Below are 19835 nucleotides of genomic sequence, written 5' to 3'. Positions count from 1 at the left end.
TGTTTGAGTTTCACTTGCTTTTTGTTTCAGCCTCTAAGTCTGTGTCTGATGCCAAGACTGCAATCTCCATGGCAAAACAGCCAGTTTTCCTGCGCAGCATGTCTGCACCATCTGATTTGGAGATGATTGCCAACCAAGATCTGGAGTTTACTCATGCTCCTCAAAGGTAGCTTTTTCTGTTTAACACATATATGAGACTTTCAAAGATTATTAAATACTCATGTTTCTACCCCCTTTCTCTACAGGAGGCGGCACCACCCTTCCAGTCATCGCAGCAGCTCATTTACACTGCTGCAGTCTCTGGCTGTTGAGGATAGCCGAGACAAGCCAACATATAGCGTGCTGCTGGGTCAGCTGTTTGCATTTATCGGCACGACACCTGATCAAGCTGTAAGTCTATCATTTATGCTGAATCAATCAACCCTTACCTTTTGTCTTAGTTTTTGGCCCTTGGTTTTACACATTCACATCAAGCAAGTGGTGTCCCAATTCTCTTGTAGGCCCAAGGTTAACCAAGTGTTATGAACAGAAAACACACTATTCAATGTACGTGCTCAGTGACCTTGTGGTTAAAGTGTCCGCCCTGAGATCGGTAGCTCGTGTGTTCAAACGCCGGCTGAGTCATTCCAAAGACTGTAAAAATGGGACCCATTACCTCCCTGCTTGACACTCAGCATCAAAGGTTGGAATTTGGTGTTCAATCACCAAAATGATTCCCGAGCGCGGCCACCGCTGCTGCTCACTGCCCCCCTCACCTCCCAGGGAGTGAAACAAGGGGATGGGTCAAATGCAGAGGGTAATTTCACCAAACCTGGTGTGTGTGTGATTATCAGTGGTTCTTTAACTTTAATGAACATTATTAATTGTAACTAGACTTAGACTTCCTTTTTATTGTCATTCAAATTTGAACATTACAGTACAAATAGTATATTAATGAATAAGTCACTATATAAATATTGCTATGTTTTGAATATTTTAACTTTTTTTTATTTTTTTTAAATCATCGTCACACTACCTAGCAAACAGGACTGCAACTAGTAAACAACAATGTCAGACTAGCAGCAAACAGACTTCACTACAATTTACTATGTTTCATGAATGACTAGACAGCAGATCTACATTCAAAATTTACCTTGGTCATGTTTAGAATGTTGGGTTTTTAAATATTTAAATAGCTCATCATAATGACCAACTAATGCAACAAACTTACATATTGTAACTTCTGAATGCTGTGATGGTCGTTTTTTTAAATATAGATTATTAGCTGTCTAATAACTTATGTGATGTATTACATTGTAATGTAGTATGATTACTGTCTGTCTCAGGCACCAAACTGCTTAAGCTGATGGCATAGCAGGAACAGAGTGTTGTCTCATTTCTTGAGGGGCGTTAACACATTGCTGGTTAAGATGGAAGTTCTGCAATTCTCGTACTCTGCCAAAAACCGTGCTAACAACGAACCCAAAATCTAGTCATCTGAGACTCCTCCAAACATTCTTAACATGTTATGTTTTTCACGGCGTCTTGGCCATTTGAAAGGGGCTGATGTTCAAAAGGCCTTTCATTGTATAAAAAAAGGCGCCTCTGTATTTGTACTGCGTGAGCCGTGATATCCAGCAGTTACATTTTCTTCCCGGACCCTCATGATATGAAAATGTTAACTACACGGAGGTGGCAGAGTTAAACACAGAAGCATCATGGGCTCTTCAAGAAGCGAGACGGAGGCTCTGCGGTTGATGCGGAGTAGAGTGTGGAGGACTCTGCCGCCTTTTGAGGATAGCTGTGGTATGCTGCATCAATCAGTGTTGGCGCTGTGTTCATAATTTTTTGAGAGAGGCTTTCAGCCATGGTTCATGGTGGTTTAAGAAATGCCATGAACCGCCGTTCAAACTGGTAATTTGGTATTTCCTTTTTAAGGGTATATTTTTTACCCCTTCATCTTGCCCCTCAGTTTTAAGGGGCAAGTCTAAAGATCATTGGGATTCAGCCTTAATCATTCTCTTGTTACTGTGAAGGGATATTCAACTAAATTGTTCCAGGGGCAACAGCTTCATAAACGGGGTGGACAGATTTCTGCCTTTCACTATTATAAGAACCATCACCCTATGTAGTGAACATTTGTTTTTGGGCTATTTCTTTTATCCGAATAAAATATAAAATAACAGGGCTATATAGAAGATAGCCCTGTTATGTAAAATGCAAGGGACACTGGCCTTTAGATGGTTAAAATGTCAATGCAAGGACCTGCCAATGTGCTTACACTGTTCCAAGTCCCTCTATACAACAGAAGCGCCCGAGTGTTTTTAGGAATTCACTGAAAAAAAAATTATTCTCTCCCACGTTTTGAACTGAACTCAGGGGTCACTGCCGTGTCGTATTTAGCCCCTGGCCCACCAGTTTAATAGCCCAACCTGTTATGTATTTGCTGTGAAATGTATTCACTGACTTGACCTCAACATTTCTGTAGGTGTCGAGCAGCAGTTTCCTGTCTGCTGCACAAACACGATGGCGTCGTGGCAGCACACGAAAGCAAGCACTTGTTCACATGAGAGAGCTGCTCACAGCTGCTGTCCGAGTGGGTGGGGTTACCCACCTGGTTGGGCCTGTCACAATGGTTTTGCAAGGAGGCCCAAGGTAGGTAGCTGGTGCTAGAATTTTAACACTTCTATATCACTCCTCCTCAGCCCCAAACACACAAAATACACATGAATTTTATTTAACAAATATTCTCCATGCTTTCTCACAGAATTGAGGAACTGACATGTGGTGGAATGGTAGAGCGGGTGCAGGAGGCCTTTGGGGAGACAATGACATCCGTTGTGTCTTTGTGTGCTCGCTACCCTATTGCTTGTGCCAACAGTATTGGCTTGCTTTGCACAATACCTTACACCAGGCAAGAGATTTTCCATCTCTTGATCCATCCCTCTGTTGCCTTGTTAGGTATTCATCACCATCTTTATTCTCAATTCTTACTGTAGGAGTGAGGAGCAGTGTCTTGTTCGGAGCGGACTGGTTCAGCTCATGGACAGTCTGTGTAGCTTGAGTGGTCAGAGGGAGTGCAGCTCAAATGAGAAGCAAACAAAAAAGCAGAAGGTGGCCACCATGGCATGGGCTGCTTTTCAGGTGCTTGCCAACCGGTGCATTGAGTGGGAGAAAGTAGAAGGTAAGATCTAATGTGCAAAAAAATTGTTTATAATTACCCAGACTTTTCTGATGCACTTTTGGAGTGGTATATTCCAATAAATCTTTGACATTTTTGAATATTCTGTGTTGTTTTTTCTCTTATTCACTTAAAGGTGGCTCAACGGATGGAGTGCACTCCGGTTTGGCTCGGCAGGTGTCCAGTCTGCTGACCAATCACCTGGCCAGAGCTACAGAGTGTTGTGGCAACCAAGCTGCAGGCAACGACGCTTTACAGGATGTGCTTAGTCTGCTAAACGATCTTTCTAGGTATAGTTTAGTCATGGATGATCATAATGTATGCTTAATCTGTTAACTATATTTTCACTCCTAATTGTATTCCAGGAGCCATATCGGAAAAGCTATCTTGAGCCAACCAGCCTGTGTTTCAAAGCTCTTGTCTCTGCTACTTGACCAGAGACCTTCCCCGAAGCTGGTGCTTATCATCCTGCAGCTTTGTCGAGCCGCCCTTCCTCTCATGAGTGTAGAAGATTGTGGCAACGTGGCCCTGCCATCATGGAGCTATTCTATTAACACTCTTGACGCAGAGCAGCAAGATGCTAGTGACCCTGCCTCACGTATAGCTGCCTTGCTGCTCGCTAAGCTGGCAGACTATGTTGTACCAGGTTTGTCCTTCTAAAAGATTACATACTAAATAATAAATAATAAATTATTATTATTGTTCTAATGCTGTCAATGCTTTGCCAGGTTGCCAGACCTTGCTCTCTCCCAGCTCCTCTGAGCCAGACACTAGTCTGTCGCGAGCCAGTTCCAAAGGAGCGCTTAAGTCTGAAGATGTTGGCGAGGAGGGAGAAGCGGTTGATGGTAAGCTATCAATCTTCATCCACAAGAGAGAGGACCAGTCATCTCATGAAGTTCTGCAACCTCTTCTCAGGTAGGTTTTTCCCTGAAAACAAAGCTTACTTTAAAGTTGCTGAACAATTGAAGATGTTGTTTTTCCCTTTCTGCTGTGTAGCAGCTCAGAGGGACGCCCATTTCGCCTTGGCACTGGTGCAAACATGGAGAAGGTTGTTAAGATGGACAGAGATATGACCAAAGTAATGTTTTTAATGTGCATATTTACTCTATGGTTGTTATTTTTTGTAGATCAATGCTGACTTGATCTCTTTTTTTATTGCGTTTTCTAGAGTGGAAACTGTGAGGTGATCACAGAGGAAGCATCTGCTGCCCTAAGAAAAGCCACCAAGTGGGCTCAGTCTGGATTGATTGTGAGTGTTGGTCCTCCTGTAGAGACTCTGACCCAAGAGGCTGCTGGAGGCGTCACAACTGGGGACAAGAAGAAAACTGCTCAAACATCTGTATGTAGGGACAGGAACACCGAGCTGGCTAGGTACGTATTCCGTCTGGATTCATCAAGAAAGGCAAAGGCCTTGACCATAGGTATAACACCTAACTGAAAGTCTTGTCTCATGCAGGTCCGACCCGATTAGGCCGTTCATCAGTGGCCATGTTGCTAACAGTATGGCAGCTGAGGTCATTGCCCTGCTGCATAGTCTGCTTACCGCCCCGGAGTCAAACACTGCTCAAATCTGGACAAGCACTGCTGAAAAAGTAACTTCTTACTAGCTTTTAAGTTTTGAATTGAAAAAGGTTTTACATAGCATAAGCATAAATCTTATGTTTGTTTTAGGTGCTTTCCCGAGCATTGATGTTCATCCCTCAACTAGGTAGATATGCTGAGAGTATTTTGGAGAACGGTAGCAGCAGTGGTAGAAAACTGGCTAAGCTTCAAGCTATTGGCAGACAGGCGGTTGCTGCACTCTGTGCTCTGGGTGGCTTTAAGGAAACCATTAAAATTGGATCAGAGGTTCAGGTAAGGGACACAATTTAGGATTGCTTTGAGTTCATCACACTGTTGATTATTACTATCTTGTCACCGTATATCCCATGTATCTCTAGGTGATAGGTAAAGGAGTGCTGGGCAGCGTGGGAATAGTGATGTCCATAAATGAGCAGGAAGGCATTGCAACCGTCAAATTCCCCTCTTGTGACTATAGTAGGGCTTGCAAAGCCTCAGATGTGCTGACAGTGCCAATATCACGCCTGTGTACACCAAGATCAGAGGTAAGAGATCCACCATCTGCCATAGTCCCTATAATATTGTTATGTAGGCTATAGTCTTGATTCTTATGTCTGATTATTCTTTTCAATCTTCAGGCACTGCCATTATACAAGCTATCCATCACTGAAAAGGTTGTGCAAGCAGTGCAATCCATGCTTCTGCCACAGGAGGGCAGTCTGTCCATTCACACCTGCCTACCAGCTTCAGGAGATGGAGCCAGCCCAGTGATGGCTGCAGTTCGCTTGCTGGCTGAAATCAGAACCAGGTCAGTTAAAAAAATAAAAATAAATAGGGTAACTTATAAGGTCAATTTTAGTTCATTTTTATTTTCTTGTTATCAGTGAGAGTATAATGCCAGGGAAATATAATTTTCCTAGAAAAACCAGAAGCTTGCCAGCTGACTTCGAGTAGCCCACCAAATGGTCAACTAATTTTGCTTAAACTCTTAAACCATTCAATTCACACATTATGCCTCTATTTAGTGAAAAACTTTCACAAAGTAGCAAAAAGACAATAACCGCACTGTTTAAGTGTAGATCTGCTTACTAGTTTAAGTAAAATATACAAAACCCAAAACCAGTGAAGTTGGCACAATGTGTAAATGGCAAATAAAAACAGAATACAATGATTTGTTAATCATTTTCAACTTATATTCAATTGAATAGACTGCAAAGACAAGATATTTAATGTTCAAACTGAGAAAGTTATATATTTTTTTGGCAAATAATCATTAACTTACAATTTATTGGCAGCAATGCTTTGCAAAAAGTTGGCACAGGGGCATTTTTAACACTGTGTTACATGGCCTTTCCTTTTAACAATACTCTGTAAACGTTTGGGAACTAAGGAGACCAATTATTGAAGCTTTTCAGGTGGAATTCTTTCCCATTCTTGCTTGATGTACAGCTTAAGTTGTTCAACAGTCCGGGGTCTTTTATGCTTCATAACGTGCCACACATTTTCAATGGGAGACAGGTCTGGATGGCAACATATGTTTCTCCAAAACCTGTATGTACCTTTCAGCATTAATGGTGCCTTCACACATGTGTAAGTTACCCATACCTTGGGCACTAATGCACCCCCATACCATCACAGATGCGGGCTTTTGAACTTTGTGTCTATAACAATCCCGATGCTTCTTTTCCTCTTTGGTCTGGAGGACACAAAGTCCACGGTTTCTAACAACTATTTGAAATGTGGACTCAGGCCACAGAACACTTTTCTATTTTGAATCAGTCCATCTTAGATGAGCTCAGGCCCAGCGAAACCTGGCGACGTTTCTGGGTGTTGTTGATAAAAGGCTTTCGCTTTCCATAGTAGAGTTTTAACTTGCACTTACAGATGTAGTGACTAACTATAGTTACTGACAGTGGTTTTATGAAGTGTGGTGATATCCTTTACACACTTATGTCAGTTTTTGATGCAGTAATGCCTGAGGGATCGAAGGTCACGGGCATTAAATGTTACATACAGTGATTTCTCCAGATTCTCTGAACCTTTTGATGATATTACGCACCGTAGGTAGTGAAATCCCTAAATTCCTTGCAATAGCTTGTTGAGAAATGTTGTTCTTAAACTGTTGGACAATTTGCCCACGCATTTGTTCACAAAGTGGTGAACCTCGCCCCATCCTTGTTTGTGAATGACTGAGCATTTCATGGAAGCTCCTTTTGTACCCAATCATGGCACTCACCTGTTCCCAATTAACCTGTTCACCTGTGGGATGTTCCAAATGATTTGATCATTTGATGAGCATTCCTCAACTTTCTCAGTCTTTTTTGCCACTTGTGCCAGCTTTTTTGAAACATGTCCCAGGCATCAAATTCCAAATGAGCCAATATTAGCAAAAAATAACAAAGTTGGTCAGTTTGAATGTTAAGTGTCATGTCTTTGCATCGTAATCAATTTAATATAACTTGAAAAGGATTTGCAAATGGATGGATGTATTCTGTTTTTATTTACGATTTACACAACATGCCAACTTCACTGGTTTTGGGTTTTGTAAAGGCTGCCAGTCATATAATTAAAACACTAAATACTTTTTTGTCAAATCAGCTCCTAAGGTAACAAAGGAAACAAATTTAAAAGACATGCATACTGAAATACAAGATGCAGATACTTTATGGTAAACAGTGGGCAGCTACAGTGTTTATGGATCTAACAAAAGCATTTGACACAGTTAATCATAATATCTTAATCAACAAACTAGAACGGTATGGTATTAGAGGGTTGGTATTGAACTGGATTGGAAGCTACTACAGGAAGCAATATGTGAAGCTATCACCCAGCTTCACATATTGCTTCCTATAGTAAGTCAACAGAGCTAGATATATCTTGCGGCGTACCCCACGGATCAATACTGGGACTAAAATTGTTAAATCTCTAAAAAACGACAGTTGTTTAGATACAAACGATTGAGGACACCGAGGTCATGTCTAGGTGTTTTGTGTGAAGAAGCGCTTGTCAAATATAAATTATTGAATGACGAGACGCGTCACATTAAATTTTACCATAAACCTATTCCTGGTCATGTCGTGCTCTGTCATTAATTAGAATATATCGAAAGATTTCCACCTGCAGCATCTGGTGGCTCTGGTGGCATTTGTCACTACTATTTGAAATGGAAAGACCTGGGTTAGAATCCATGTCAGATTTGAAATGATGTAAAGTTTTTAAATGTATGTTTTAAAGATGATAGAAGTTGTTTAATATGTTAAATTTCAGCATTGTAATTTAAAAAAAATGGTTGTTCATTGTTTTGCTCAAGGTAGTATTATCCATATGGGACTGGGGTACCCATGATTTCAGCATTTCAAAGCTCCTCTCAGACCACCAATTATTGACCTCTGTGTTTGTCAAATCCTGGTTACAACCCTGCTTAAACTTTAATATTATTTGCGAACGACACAATCGTGTTGTGCTCAGGGGAGAACACACTTCAGTTAATACAAATAGTTATAGAAAAAAATTAACAAATGAAACCCTTTGATAAATCCAAAATATTAATATATTCATCAATGATATATGGTGCATTTGCAAAAAGCTAAAAATATGCACAAAGCAAACTATAACCTGCTACCCAAGAATGTATAACAATTATTCTCAACTAAAAAAGCGAAATATAACATCTATGAAAAATTTAACCTAAAAAACTTGTACGCACGTACACATGTTTAAATCTTTTAGTATATCAGTATGTAGATTTTAATTATGGAATGGATTTAAGTTATGAAGTCAAACAATGTACTACTGTGATCCAGTTTAGGAGGCTGTTTGAACATTATGTATGCATCTCATATGTTTATCATAACTAACTTACCTATTTATTAAGATAGTTGTTGTTTATAAATTCTGTTGCAAAATGAGGACAGGAAGCGAACATATGTGCTATTAAGTTGCTATGAATTTGAAAAGGGGTAGGTTTGAATAAGCTTGGCGTCTCCCTTTTTTTTTTAAAACATGTTGTAAAGAGCAATGTAAATATGTAAGTTAAATGATGTATCACTTGCAACTGTATGAATGTATGAAATAAACTTAAACCAAACCAAACCCTGGCTCTATTCTAAAGTATTTTATGATGATTGTGTTTTTCAGGGCATGCCTGGTGATGGCACAGCTCCTGGAGGACAGCTCATTTTGTGAAGAGTTCATCCAGCAGTGTCCTGCCGCAGTGGAAGTGCTCAACCTAGTTGCTCAAGAATGTAGTCCTGGTATGACAACATTATTAACCCTGAATCACTCACCAGCCGCAATATTTGATGCACTCCTGATAACAATGTGAAAAATGTGTGCTTTATCAAACACTCACGAAGTCTTGAAGTCAGAAAAAAATTACTGTCGGTTTTTTTGTCCCCTTTTTTGTTTTCAGGGGAGCGTCTTGGTATCGTTGAGGCTCAATGTGAAAGACTGCGAATGCTATACCGGGACTGTGCTCGCCCGCCACCCCCTCCATTTCAGACAGAAAGGCGCCAGGTAGAGTTGCCAAATTTTTAAATATTTTGAAGAATGTTTAAACTGAAACCTGGGCATGGTAGGGAGTTTCATTTTTACAACTCCATGTAATGCCTCTCTCTAGCCTAAGGAAATCACTTGGTGTCCGTCCCGAGTGTTCCCTCCTGTCCGTGCCTGCATGTTCTCATCGCGCCTCACCTCTGTCACCTTCTTGGCTGATCCCAGTGCTGGGGGCGGACTACCCAGAGGCACCTTCATCTACGCCACCTCTCCTGTACCAATTCAGGTTGTTACCAAGATCATCTGGAATTTGTGCAAATGTTCTGGTTGCTTCAATTTTTTATTTGCTTTTCTTTGTCGACGCAGGCCCCTTCCTTTTATTGGGAAATAGAAGTTGTCTCCTATGGAGACTCTGAGGAGGACAGTGGGCCGATCGTGTCTTTTGGTTTTGCTACTGAGGCAGAGAAGAGAGACGGCGCATGGACCAACCCTGTTGGCACATGCCTGTTTCACAAGTACGTTTTCTTTTTGTACATTAGACGTCTATCTTGGCAGTCTTTTATAGTGTTCTGTCTCTGGCAAGAGTGCAACTTTGCGTCCATTTGTGTTGTTGTTCCATCTTTGACTTGTCTTTCTCCTGTCTGATCTTTTATGGCAGTAATGGAAGGGCAGTGCATTATAATGGCTCCAGTCTGCTCCAGTGGAAGAGTGTCCGACTGGATGTAACCCTACTTCCTGGTGAGATAATTTTTTTTTTTTTGTTAGGCAAAAATGCATTTATAATGATTTTTGTGTCCCCTATTTCTGGAGTTACAAACTCATATGAATAGTAAGTATTAGTTCATTTCCATGGTAACGCCACATTGACCTAAACACAGGTGATGTGGCTGGGATAGGCTGGGAGCGTTCAGAAGGCACACCTCCACCCCCGGGTCAAGCCCCCAAAGGGCGAGTCTACTTCACATATTGTGGCCAGCGTCTCAGTCCCATCCTCGAAGACGTAGCTGGTGGAATGTGGCCTTTGGTGCACATTCAAAAGAAGGTATGCTGATTAAAGTAAGAATGTAAAATGGGTTTGCGCAATGTTCCTGCAAATGATACAATTTCAATTGTTTTGCAGAATTCTAAGATTCGTGCCAACTTCGGAAATCGCCCCTTTGCATATGCCGAAGGCCAAGCTCACAGGAATGCAGCTGACCTGTGCATTGATCTTGCAGAAGAAATAAGTGCTAATTTTGAAGCACTCCCATTTGCCATGGCTTCAGACAGTGATAACGATGCAGGTGCTAGCGTTACATCGGACTCAGGCTCCCATGGACCTCCCTGTCGGATTGCAGCTGTGGCAGTCACTCAGCAACGTATGTACATAACCTACCGTACATACTCTTAATAAGCTTATACACGCATTTCACATTCTTGGACTTTGTATAAATAAAAACACTAGTGGATCACGTCATTTCACATTATTGATTGGACTTTTGTGAACTGATCTTTCCAGAGTACAACAGTGACCTGTCCTGCCATTACAAAGTAGAGTTGAGCTACGAGAACCTAGTCACTTCTGGACCTGATCCACATCCTCCACCCATTGCAGATGACGAGAGTGATGATGACGACGATGATGATGTTCCAAGAGTGAGTGAGCTCGTCCTTTTTATACGTCTGCGACTGCTATGTGCCTCTACTGTGTATTTTACTGTGTTTTTGAAAATTCAGGAGGACCACTACGCCTTGCTGGTTAAGGCCTGGGAAACCAAAGTGTTCCCCACCATTCGAAGGAGGTTCCGTAACGAAGCAGAGAGGAAATCTGGCCTGGACCAAATCAAAGGAGCTCTACAGCTTGGTAAAAAAAAATATTGCATATATGATATTATCAATTCAATTGAGTTTTTTTGTCACGAACGAAAACATTTAAATCTTTTACCGCCAGAATATTAAGTAGCTTTTTCCACTCACGTCCTCCCCTTTGTTTTCTAAAGAGATGCACTCAGAGCAACAACAGGGCTACAGCTGACAGCAAGACGTTTGTTCCTAAGAAAGGAATGGTATCGTCAGTGGTTCGGAACTGGTTTGAGTTAGTAGCAACAGATGTGAAACAAGTGACTGTATGCTGCAAAGTTTGTCTAAAGCTCAATACAACAAAAGGCAGCAGCAGAACAAACTTGTTTAAACATCCAAACAAAGATGTCCAGCCGAGTGGGAGAAATCACACTTTTTACGAGGGGAAGAACAAAAACTCCTGCTAAAAAGCATCTTACTGTGGGGAAATTATTTCCCCCAAGTGTAATAAAAACAGTGCACAATGGAGAGCTATCACTGAAGCGCTCAATTTGCACAAACTTTCAATGTGAATGTAAACAAAGCTGTCTCCTTTTAATCTAAAGTCTGTGGTTTTTTTCAGACTTTAATTCCAGGAGGAAAATAGCAAAACTTGTTTTAAAATATTTTTAAGTAGGGGAAAAAAATTTACATTTTTGTGAAATAAAAAAACATAGGCTGTATAATCTAACCCTAATCTATAACTCAAACATGTAAGTCAACACTTAATATGTCTTCATGAAGTTATTAATTTTAATGTTTTTTTAACTGTATTGTGTATTTAAACAATAGGCATGGTTGACATTGCAAGGCAGACAGTGGAGTTCCTGTATGAAGAAAATGGTGGTATTCCTCGAGACCTCTACCTCCCCACCATAGAAGATATCAAGGATGAGGCCAACAAATTCACCATTGATAAAGTTCGCAAAGGTCACTGACTTCCCATTTTTTCCATGTCAGATGCTTTACTAATACAGTCTTATTTACCCCAAATTCTAACCTGCTTCATTCTACAGGCTTAACTGTGGTCATCCGCTGTCCAGACAGCAACAATACCAACAGCACCACGGGAGGGACAGCCCTGCCGAAGTTTGCCATCCGGGGCATGTTGAAGACTTTTGGATTGCATGGAGTAGTGCTGGATGTTGACTCAGTAAGCAAACCACTGAATGCTCCAAAAATGTTTGTTTTTGTTTCATAAAAAGTAAAAAAAAATCAAAACTTGTTTTTGTGCGCGTCACTAGGCAAACGAGCTGGTGCAAGTGGAGACCTATCTTCGCAGTGAGGGTGTTCTGGTGAGGTACTGGTATCCAATTGAAATATTGGAGCGCCCACCCGCTGGATCTCGACGAACCGCAGCTAATGGCCTGGTCTCGTTAGATAGTAGCAACATTCAAATTCACAGGTACCAAGAAATATAACCTTAAAATCATATTACATGCATGCGACCTTATTTATTGTCCTATTTGATTAATAATGTTGTTTTAGGGAGCTGCTTCGCTGTGAGAGTGCACTGGCACGTTTGTACTGCCGAATGGCCCTGCTTAACATCTACGCCCCCAAAAACCCCCACACCTTCACCCGTCTCTTCCACATTCCTGCAATCCGTGACATCACCTTAGAACACTTGCAGCTTCTGTCCAATCAGTTGCTGGCTCCCCCACTCCCTGGTGAGTATTAATACATTTTGGAAATGTGAGCTCTTTCCTGCCGGTTTCCATTTCTCATCTCACATTTCAATTTTTCCTGCAGATGGCACTATTAGTTCTTGCTCGATCCTCCTGGCACAGTCAGTGCTTCACGACCTCCAAAGCCAAAGCTGCTCTCCCACAGACCTATTCTACCAGGGCAATGCTCAGCCCATCCGAGAGTGGCTGACCGTAGCCATCACCCGTGCCTTGCATCAAGGAGAGGAAAGCTTACTTGAGCTAACTAAACAGATCTGCTGTTTTCTACAGGTCAACACATAGATTGTTAAATGATTTATCTTTGAACATGCACCAATATTAAATGTAAAGTATAATTTTTCTTCCTTAGCATGCACCAGAGCAGTTTACATCTGAGGAGTTTCCTGTAACAGAGTCGAAAGTCAGCATGGACGTCAGCTTTCCAGGAGCTGCATTTGTGATTGTATCCTGCAAAGAGAGCCAACTTGGCTGCCGCAAAGAGTGAGATTTCTGGCAGTGTTGATATTTTCCAGTTGACCTGAAACCCAGTTCCTTCTTCTGTTTAAATGTTGACTTCTCTCCTGTCCTTTTCCATTCCATTAGCTCTAGCTTGTACAAGGCTCCCTGGGCAAGAGTTATGTTATATGGTCTGGGTCACAAAGTGCGTAGAAATGGCCAACTTAATCTAATGGAGGCTGTATGCTATCCCCTGGATGCCTCACCTGCCAACACGGGCCTTACCCCCCCTCCCACCACCAACCAATACCCCTCGGTTATCATCCCTACTGATAAAGTGCACATCAAACTTGGTATGTATTTATTGTCCCATAAGGGTTACTTTTAATGTGTGTGAGTGTGTATGTTCCCCTTTCAATACTCTATCTTTATTCTAGGTGTGTCACCTCCTCCTGGTGCTGTACTAGTGCTGCACTCCCTGCCTCTGGAGTTCCCTCTGGCCATGGCATTTGCTGAGCAGCTGCTTACGTGGAAGCTGGGAGAGAGCTGTGAGCGATCAGAAGAAGAGTTGGACACAGTACCATCATTTGTACTGGTGCAAGTGCTGGAACTGCTTGGTAGGGTTCACAATCTTGTATCAAGAGCTACACCAGAATATGCATTGTGGATGTTTGTGCCTCCTTCAAAAAGTGCTGTTGAAATCTGTCCGTTAAGTTGGCTTTTCATGCAAACTAACAAATGCATTTGAACAACAGCATAACTGCCTTAGTGTAACTCCTTCCACCTCTTTTTGTCTGGGATGTAAAGTTTAGAACTCATTAACCACTAAAATGATGCATACTTGTTATATAGCTAACACATTCATCACATGAATTATTTGTTTTGCTTTGTAATACTGTACATAACCCAACTTTAAGTGTTTCCTGTGTTGGCTTGTGTTTTGTATTAGGTGGTTTACTCTGGACCACTGATCTGGCTCCCTCCATCAAAGAACTCGTCTTTCACTTGCTGGCAGAACTCCTGCGAAAGATTCACCACTTGGAACAGCGTAAAAGTCCCTCTGGTCTCTCCAGCTCCATTGCTCTTCTGCTTAACCCCTGCCTCGCAGTCCTCATGTCTCTGCAGACAGAACTTCGCAAGCTGTACGACAGGGAAACTCAGGGCTGGACCGCAGGAGGTGCAGGATCAATAGGGTCTTCATCTGGAGGTGTTGCTTTAGCGCTGGCAACGGAGCAGAACCGCTTCTCCACCTACTTCCATGCACTGATGGAAGTCTGTCTCGCTGTGACAGAGGTGACGCTTCCGCTCAATGTTGGAGGCACCACAGTTGGCGCCCTGACCTCTACCAGTGCCCCTAACCTGAGTGATTCTTCGTCGTCGTCATCCTCATCCCCGGGTCAGACACCACAGAGCCCCAGCCTGCTGTCCAAACGGAAGAAGGTGAAGATGAAGCGCGAGAGAGCAGCAGCTGCAGTGGCAGCGGTGGTCTCAGGTAAAAGAGGAAGTGGAGGTGCCCGGCAGTCCGAGAGTGATAGCGCCCTGCTGAACATGACAGGGAGTAAACCTGAAGACATGCTGTGGTTCCACCGCTGCCTCACACTCCTGATGATCCTTCGACATCTCGCAAATAAGGACCCTCAAGGCTTGAGCGTAACAAGCGATGCCGTGACGGACGCCTGCCAGGCTTTGGTGGGTCCCACAGCTCACAGTCGGCTGTTGGTGCTTTCAGGCATCCCCACCCACCTGGAAGAGGCAGTGGTTCGAAATGCTATCCGCAGGGCTTGCAACGCACATGGAGGGCTTTTCAAAGATGAAGTCTTCATCCCTCTGCAGGAGGAGGCTCCGAAGAAAATTAAAACTGGAGCTGGGGTCTCAAGCCCTCAAGGCAGCAAAGTAAGCACAGAGTCTGAGCGCCACTTCCCCCACAGCGGGGGTCCTGGGAGTCCTGACAGCTCCAGCAGCGTGACTCCTGCTATGAGTGTGAGCGCCTCTGCTTCCACCAGCCAGACTTCCATCTGCAGCTCCTCTCAGGGAGTCTCTCGCACCGCCAGTGAACTTTCTGTCGATCAGGAGCTATTAGCCGTGCCTGCTTTCACCCCCAATGCAGCTGCGTCTGCTGGCAACTACCCCCAGCAGGGTTCCCATGAGCCCCAGACTGTTTCCAGTCAGGAAAGTCTGGATACTTCTCTCTGTAGCACCGGGAGCCTGGGGAGTATTGGTAGCTTTGGAGAGCCTGTGGATAGTACAGAGACACCGTCAATGTCTGATGGAGTCTCTTTGCACACAGTCACCTCCCAGGAGAGCAATGCAGTCACGTCGAGGCCAATCAAAGGCTACGCTGTCATTGAGGTGGGTGAAATAACGGATTTTCTTTTTTTTTTTTTGTAATTTTTCAATTACACGTATCCCTTTTGAATTAATTTCAGGTCCGTTCTCGAGCCAAAGTGGAAAAAATACGTGCCAGTCTGTTTAACAGCAGTGACTTAATTGGCTTGTCCAGTCTTGAAGGTGAAGAGGAGCTAATGGAGTTGACCAATGAAGAGATCCTCACTGCCTCCAGCGTAAATCAAAGTCTGTTTGACACTCAAGGCAGCTCTGCTCTTGAAGATTACTTTATGGACAAGTCAATTCGAGGTTTGTTATTTTGACCAGAAAAAATCCAGGTCTCTATTTTACACTGAGACATTTTTCCTCACTTTAACCTTTAAAACCCATATATTGTTCAAGGTGAGAAGCTTGTTCCTGGAGCTCGTGACATCCTCACAGACATTTTCAAGAGTTGTGCGCACTCAGAACAGATGCTGAGCCTCACACCTGCCAAGCCAGTTAAAGTATCGGATATTTACCTCAGCAAAGAGCAGATCAACTCTCAGACCCCTGGAAACCTGCTGCATACTTTCTTTACCAATGTCCGGCCACCTAAGAAAGTACTTGAGGACCAACTTACTCAGGTATATGTGATTTATATATCATATTTTAAAAAAGATTTCTGGTCCAGTACGTGAAGGTGGTAATTACAGGCGCACCTCAAAAAAATTGGATATGGTGCAACAGTTACTGGATTTTCAGGAGTTCAATTCAGACATACAGACCAAGTACATTATAATTATATTTTATGACATACAAAATGTGTGTTTCTTCTTAGCTGTAAACATAATCAATGTATTTATTACATAAAAAAATACATTCTTAAAATACTTCACTATATTTTTTTGGTTTGTTAAGTTTATTTCGAACATGTATACATGTTCGAAATAAATATGGGTTACATATTTCCATTTCTCATGTTTGAAAAGGAGTAGGAAGAAGCTAAGCTTATTTAGTCGTATCCCGTTTCCAATTTGTATTAATTTAGTAGTGCATATGTTCACTTCCTGTCCTCATTTTGTAACACAATTTACGTCAGGGAAATACAGATCTCCTAAATAGTTCAGTCAGTCATGATTCACATATGAGATTATCTCATTTTCAAAAAGTTAAAGATGGATCATGTTAGTATATTGTTAAACCTATTTTTGTAATCCATTCCATAATTTAACTTGACATATTGATAAACAAAAGGTATTGAGTGTTGTACATGCATACACATGTTATAATTTAGATTTCTCTCCAAGGTTATGTTTTTCCTCTTTTGTTGAGAAGAATTGTTGTACATTCTTGGGTGTAGCACATTATAGTTTGCTTTGTGCATATAATTGTATATGTTTGCAAACACACAAAATCATTTAATTTTAATTTGTATGTTCTCTATAAACATTATTTATAATTCTAACTGATCTTTTTTATAACACTGTTATTGAGTAAATTGTACTTTTGTAATTGTTCTCCGCGAGTGTTCTACTTTTTTAATGAATTTGTCCAATCTGCTATTAAATACTTTTTTCTATGATTTTAGAAAATTGTGGAAGTAAGGAAACAGTTCTATAATGTGTAAATTGTATAATACATTTATGGAATATAAATTTAGGCCTTTAAATTGAACTTTGATGCGCCTTGGACTACTCATCTAATGACAATCTGCAAATTAATTTCTTTTTGTCCAGATTTTAAGGAAGTATGGCATACCCAAACCCAATAAGAACAAATACAGTAAGGCAGGAAAAGAACAGCACCAAGGCAAGGTAGTGAGCACTAAGCGGGCCATCACCAAACCTCCCACAAAGGAAAAGTCTGTTCTCAACAGTGTAAGGTATGTGAGAGCATGAAACATATTTACCTTTAAGTAGTTACTTTATTGGTACATTTCAGTTGATTGATACGTACATTTACTGTACATGTATCTCTAAAAAGGACTGCGCTGAGTGAGAAAAAGACTGTCCTTAAGCCCAAATCTCCAGAGAAAGCCAGACCTGATGAGAAAGATGTGGAAAAGTCTCCTGCTAAAAAAACTGAAGGTTTGTCGATAATAGTCAATGACAAGACAACAGGCAGTTACCCAATACTCATGCAACACAAAATATTGTACTTACTATGTCAGTGTTGAACATATCTTAAGCTATCTTGGTAAAACACCCAGCATATAATTCATTTTGCACACCAAGTGAATCATTTGAGTATCAATTAATCAGTTGCATTGTAATAAAGCTGTTATCTATCCATTTACTAGTATTTTTCAATGAATTTCACTCTAATAACCTTTGGCTGGCTCTTGTGCTATACCATATTGTTTTTATAGTCGCTGAGGAGAAGTACCTGACGCTGGAGGGCTTTCATAAGTTTGCAGTTGACCGAGCAAAGCAGGACATTCGTAGTGTCTGGAGGGCAATTTTGGCATGTGGCTATGACTTACACTTTGAAAGGTGAGACAACAAATGCCAGACCCCAATAACAGCTTGTAGTCTGATGTAATACCCATACGGTCACATGCTCTCACTGGCTTCCCAGAACATGCTCTGCATACTCTATGTATACACACAGTATGAATCTCTTGGACCGTAAAAAAGGAGAGCACCCTCCTTTTAAATTCCTACAGCAGGGCTATACAACTGGTGGCCAGGGAGCCGAATCTGGCACGGGAATGTCACCATTGACACCATTTCAAAACTTCGGAAACAAATAATTTTTAAACATATTCCTAAAAAAACTAGAGTGCTCCAGTTGTATGAGGAACTTGGACCAGTATAAACACATTGACGGATTTTCACATTGACATTTTAACCTTGCTAGCTAGGATAAAACACCTGGGTCCAAATTTGGGATTTAGATACCTCAGGCAGTACCTCAAAGCAACCCTTTGAGTCCTCTCCTTTTTGGCAGTTACACGTTTTTTCATCATCTCATTTGTGTAACTATGGTGTTGGTGTAGCTTGTATACTTCAGAAGCATTCAGTAGTCATTCGTTCAACTTGTTCAGTTATACTAGTGCTGTTCCTCAAGGTTCCAATTTAGGTCCTCGCTTTTTCATCATTTGGACTGTTCAACTGGTGGCCCACAAGTGCAATTCCAAAAACTTGTGAGAGACTTAAATTTTTGCAGCATATTCTTACAAAACACTCGTGTGATATTAGAGATGATCTTTGACTAGATTTTTGCAGAATGTCCTTAAAAACAGAAAAGTGATACCGTACTTTTAACCCAAAAAATTGACCAAAATCAAATATCTACTGTAGAGGACGTTAGTTCTCCGGAATATGAAATATAAGACTAATACTGAAGGGAGAAGTCTGGCCCCCCGGTCCTTAGCTTTCTGGAAATGTGGCCCCCAAAACAATTTTATTTGGATATTTCTGTATGACGGTTAATCAAGCTGCTCTTATAGGACTGCTATTGTTGATGTAAAAAAAAAAGAGAAAACATTTTAATTGCTGTTCTTCGTCCTCTTCACCAGGTGCACCTGTATAGACACGCGGCATGCACAAAAAGCTTGCAGGAAGTGGACTTTGGAAATGGACGTCGCATTGGTGCAGTACATCAACAGGCTGTGTCGTCACCTTGCTATCACGCCAGCCAGACTGCATCCACATGAAGTCTACCTGGACCCAAGTGATTGTGCCGATCCACGTGTGGCCTCCCTGCTCAGTTAGTAAATCTCCTAAATATTACTTGGATAAAAACAATTACGGTCAATGTGTGAGGGGTGGCGCCCCACTATATTGTGAGCTTCCTCCTTGGTGATGCTTTGCCTACGTGTTTGTAGGTCCACAGTGCTCACTCTTATCTTTAAAAATTAAAGGCCTACTGAAATGAGATTTTCTTATTCAAACGGGGATAGCAGGTCTTTTCTATGTGTCATACTTGATCATTTCGCGATATTGCCATATTTTTGCTGAAAGGATTCAGTAGAGAACATCGACGATAAAGTTCGCAACTTTTGGTCGCTAGTAAAAAAGCCTTGCCTTTAACAGAAGTAACAGACAATGGGCGCGTGACATCACGGGTTGTAGGGCTCCTCACATCCTCACATTGTTTATAACCATAGCCTCCAGCAGCAAGAGCTATTCGGACCGAGAAATCGACGATTTCCCCATTAATTTGAGCAAGGATGAATGATTCATGGATGAGGACAGTTAGAGTTAGGCACTTAAAAAAAAAAAAAAAAAAAAAAGCGGCGGCAGTGGGTGCGTTTCAGATGTAATTAGACACATTTACTAGGATAATTCTGGAAAATCCCTTATCTGCTTATTGTGTTAATAGTATTTATGTGAGATTATACTGTCATACCTGAAAGTCGGATGGCTGCG

The 19835-nt window shown here is 41.6% G+C and overlaps 1 protein-coding gene across 3 annotated transcripts in view; it reads left to right on the top strand.

The window, feature by feature from the left end:
* LOC133556633 (probable E3 ubiquitin-protein ligase HECTD4) overlaps positions 1-19835 on the top strand; it is a 56049-nt gene that overhangs the window by 23006 nt on the left and 13208 nt on the right. For all 3 annotated transcript variants that reach the window (XM_061906754.1, XM_061906753.1, XM_061906752.1), the window contains exons 30-67: positions 31-166; positions 246-390; positions 2468-2634; positions 2747-2893; positions 2979-3163; positions 3297-3450; positions 3526-3806; positions 3889-4075; positions 4157-4238; positions 4329-4531; positions 4617-4752; positions 4832-5014; positions 5101-5265; positions 5359-5528; positions 8858-8973; positions 9132-9235; positions 9339-9500; positions 9581-9729; positions 9873-9952; positions 10093-10256; positions 10335-10572; positions 10713-10849; positions 10931-11057; positions 11825-11962; positions 12049-12185; positions 12277-12437; positions 12521-12702; positions 12785-12990; positions 13070-13200; positions 13303-13508; positions 13593-13772; positions 14105-15504; positions 15582-15789; positions 15883-16106; positions 17199-17344; positions 17446-17549; positions 17831-17954; positions 18983-19173. In XM_061906754.1, the coding sequence (XP_061762738.1) occupies positions 31-166; positions 246-390; positions 2468-2634; positions 2747-2893; positions 2979-3163; positions 3297-3450; positions 3526-3806; positions 3889-4075; positions 4157-4238; positions 4329-4531; positions 4617-4752; positions 4832-5014; positions 5101-5265; positions 5359-5528; positions 8858-8973; positions 9132-9235; positions 9339-9500; positions 9581-9729; positions 9873-9952; positions 10093-10256; positions 10335-10572; positions 10713-10849; positions 10931-11057; positions 11825-11962; positions 12049-12185; positions 12277-12437; positions 12521-12702; positions 12785-12990; positions 13070-13200; positions 13303-13508; positions 13593-13772; positions 14105-15504; positions 15582-15789; positions 15883-16106; positions 17199-17344; positions 17446-17549; positions 17831-17954; positions 18983-19173 (7356 nt within the window). The remainder of the gene's footprint in view (positions 1-30; positions 167-245; positions 391-2467; positions 2635-2746; positions 2894-2978; positions 3164-3296; positions 3451-3525; positions 3807-3888; positions 4076-4156; positions 4239-4328; positions 4532-4616; positions 4753-4831; positions 5015-5100; positions 5266-5358; positions 5529-8857; positions 8974-9131; positions 9236-9338; positions 9501-9580; positions 9730-9872; positions 9953-10092; positions 10257-10334; positions 10573-10712; positions 10850-10930; positions 11058-11824; positions 11963-12048; positions 12186-12276; positions 12438-12520; positions 12703-12784; positions 12991-13069; positions 13201-13302; positions 13509-13592; positions 13773-14104; positions 15505-15581; positions 15790-15882; positions 16107-17198; positions 17345-17445; positions 17550-17830; positions 17955-18982; positions 19174-19835) is intronic.

This window comes from Nerophis ophidion, linkage group LG07, assembly GCF_033978795.1.
Source record: "Nerophis ophidion isolate RoL-2023_Sa linkage group LG07, RoL_Noph_v1.0, whole genome shotgun sequence".
Classification (NCBI taxonomy): Eukaryota; Metazoa; Chordata; class Actinopteri; order Syngnathiformes; family Syngnathidae; genus Nerophis; species Nerophis ophidion.
Note: the sequence above shows the minus strand (reverse complement) of the source record. Positions and strands in the feature narration are given on the sequence as shown.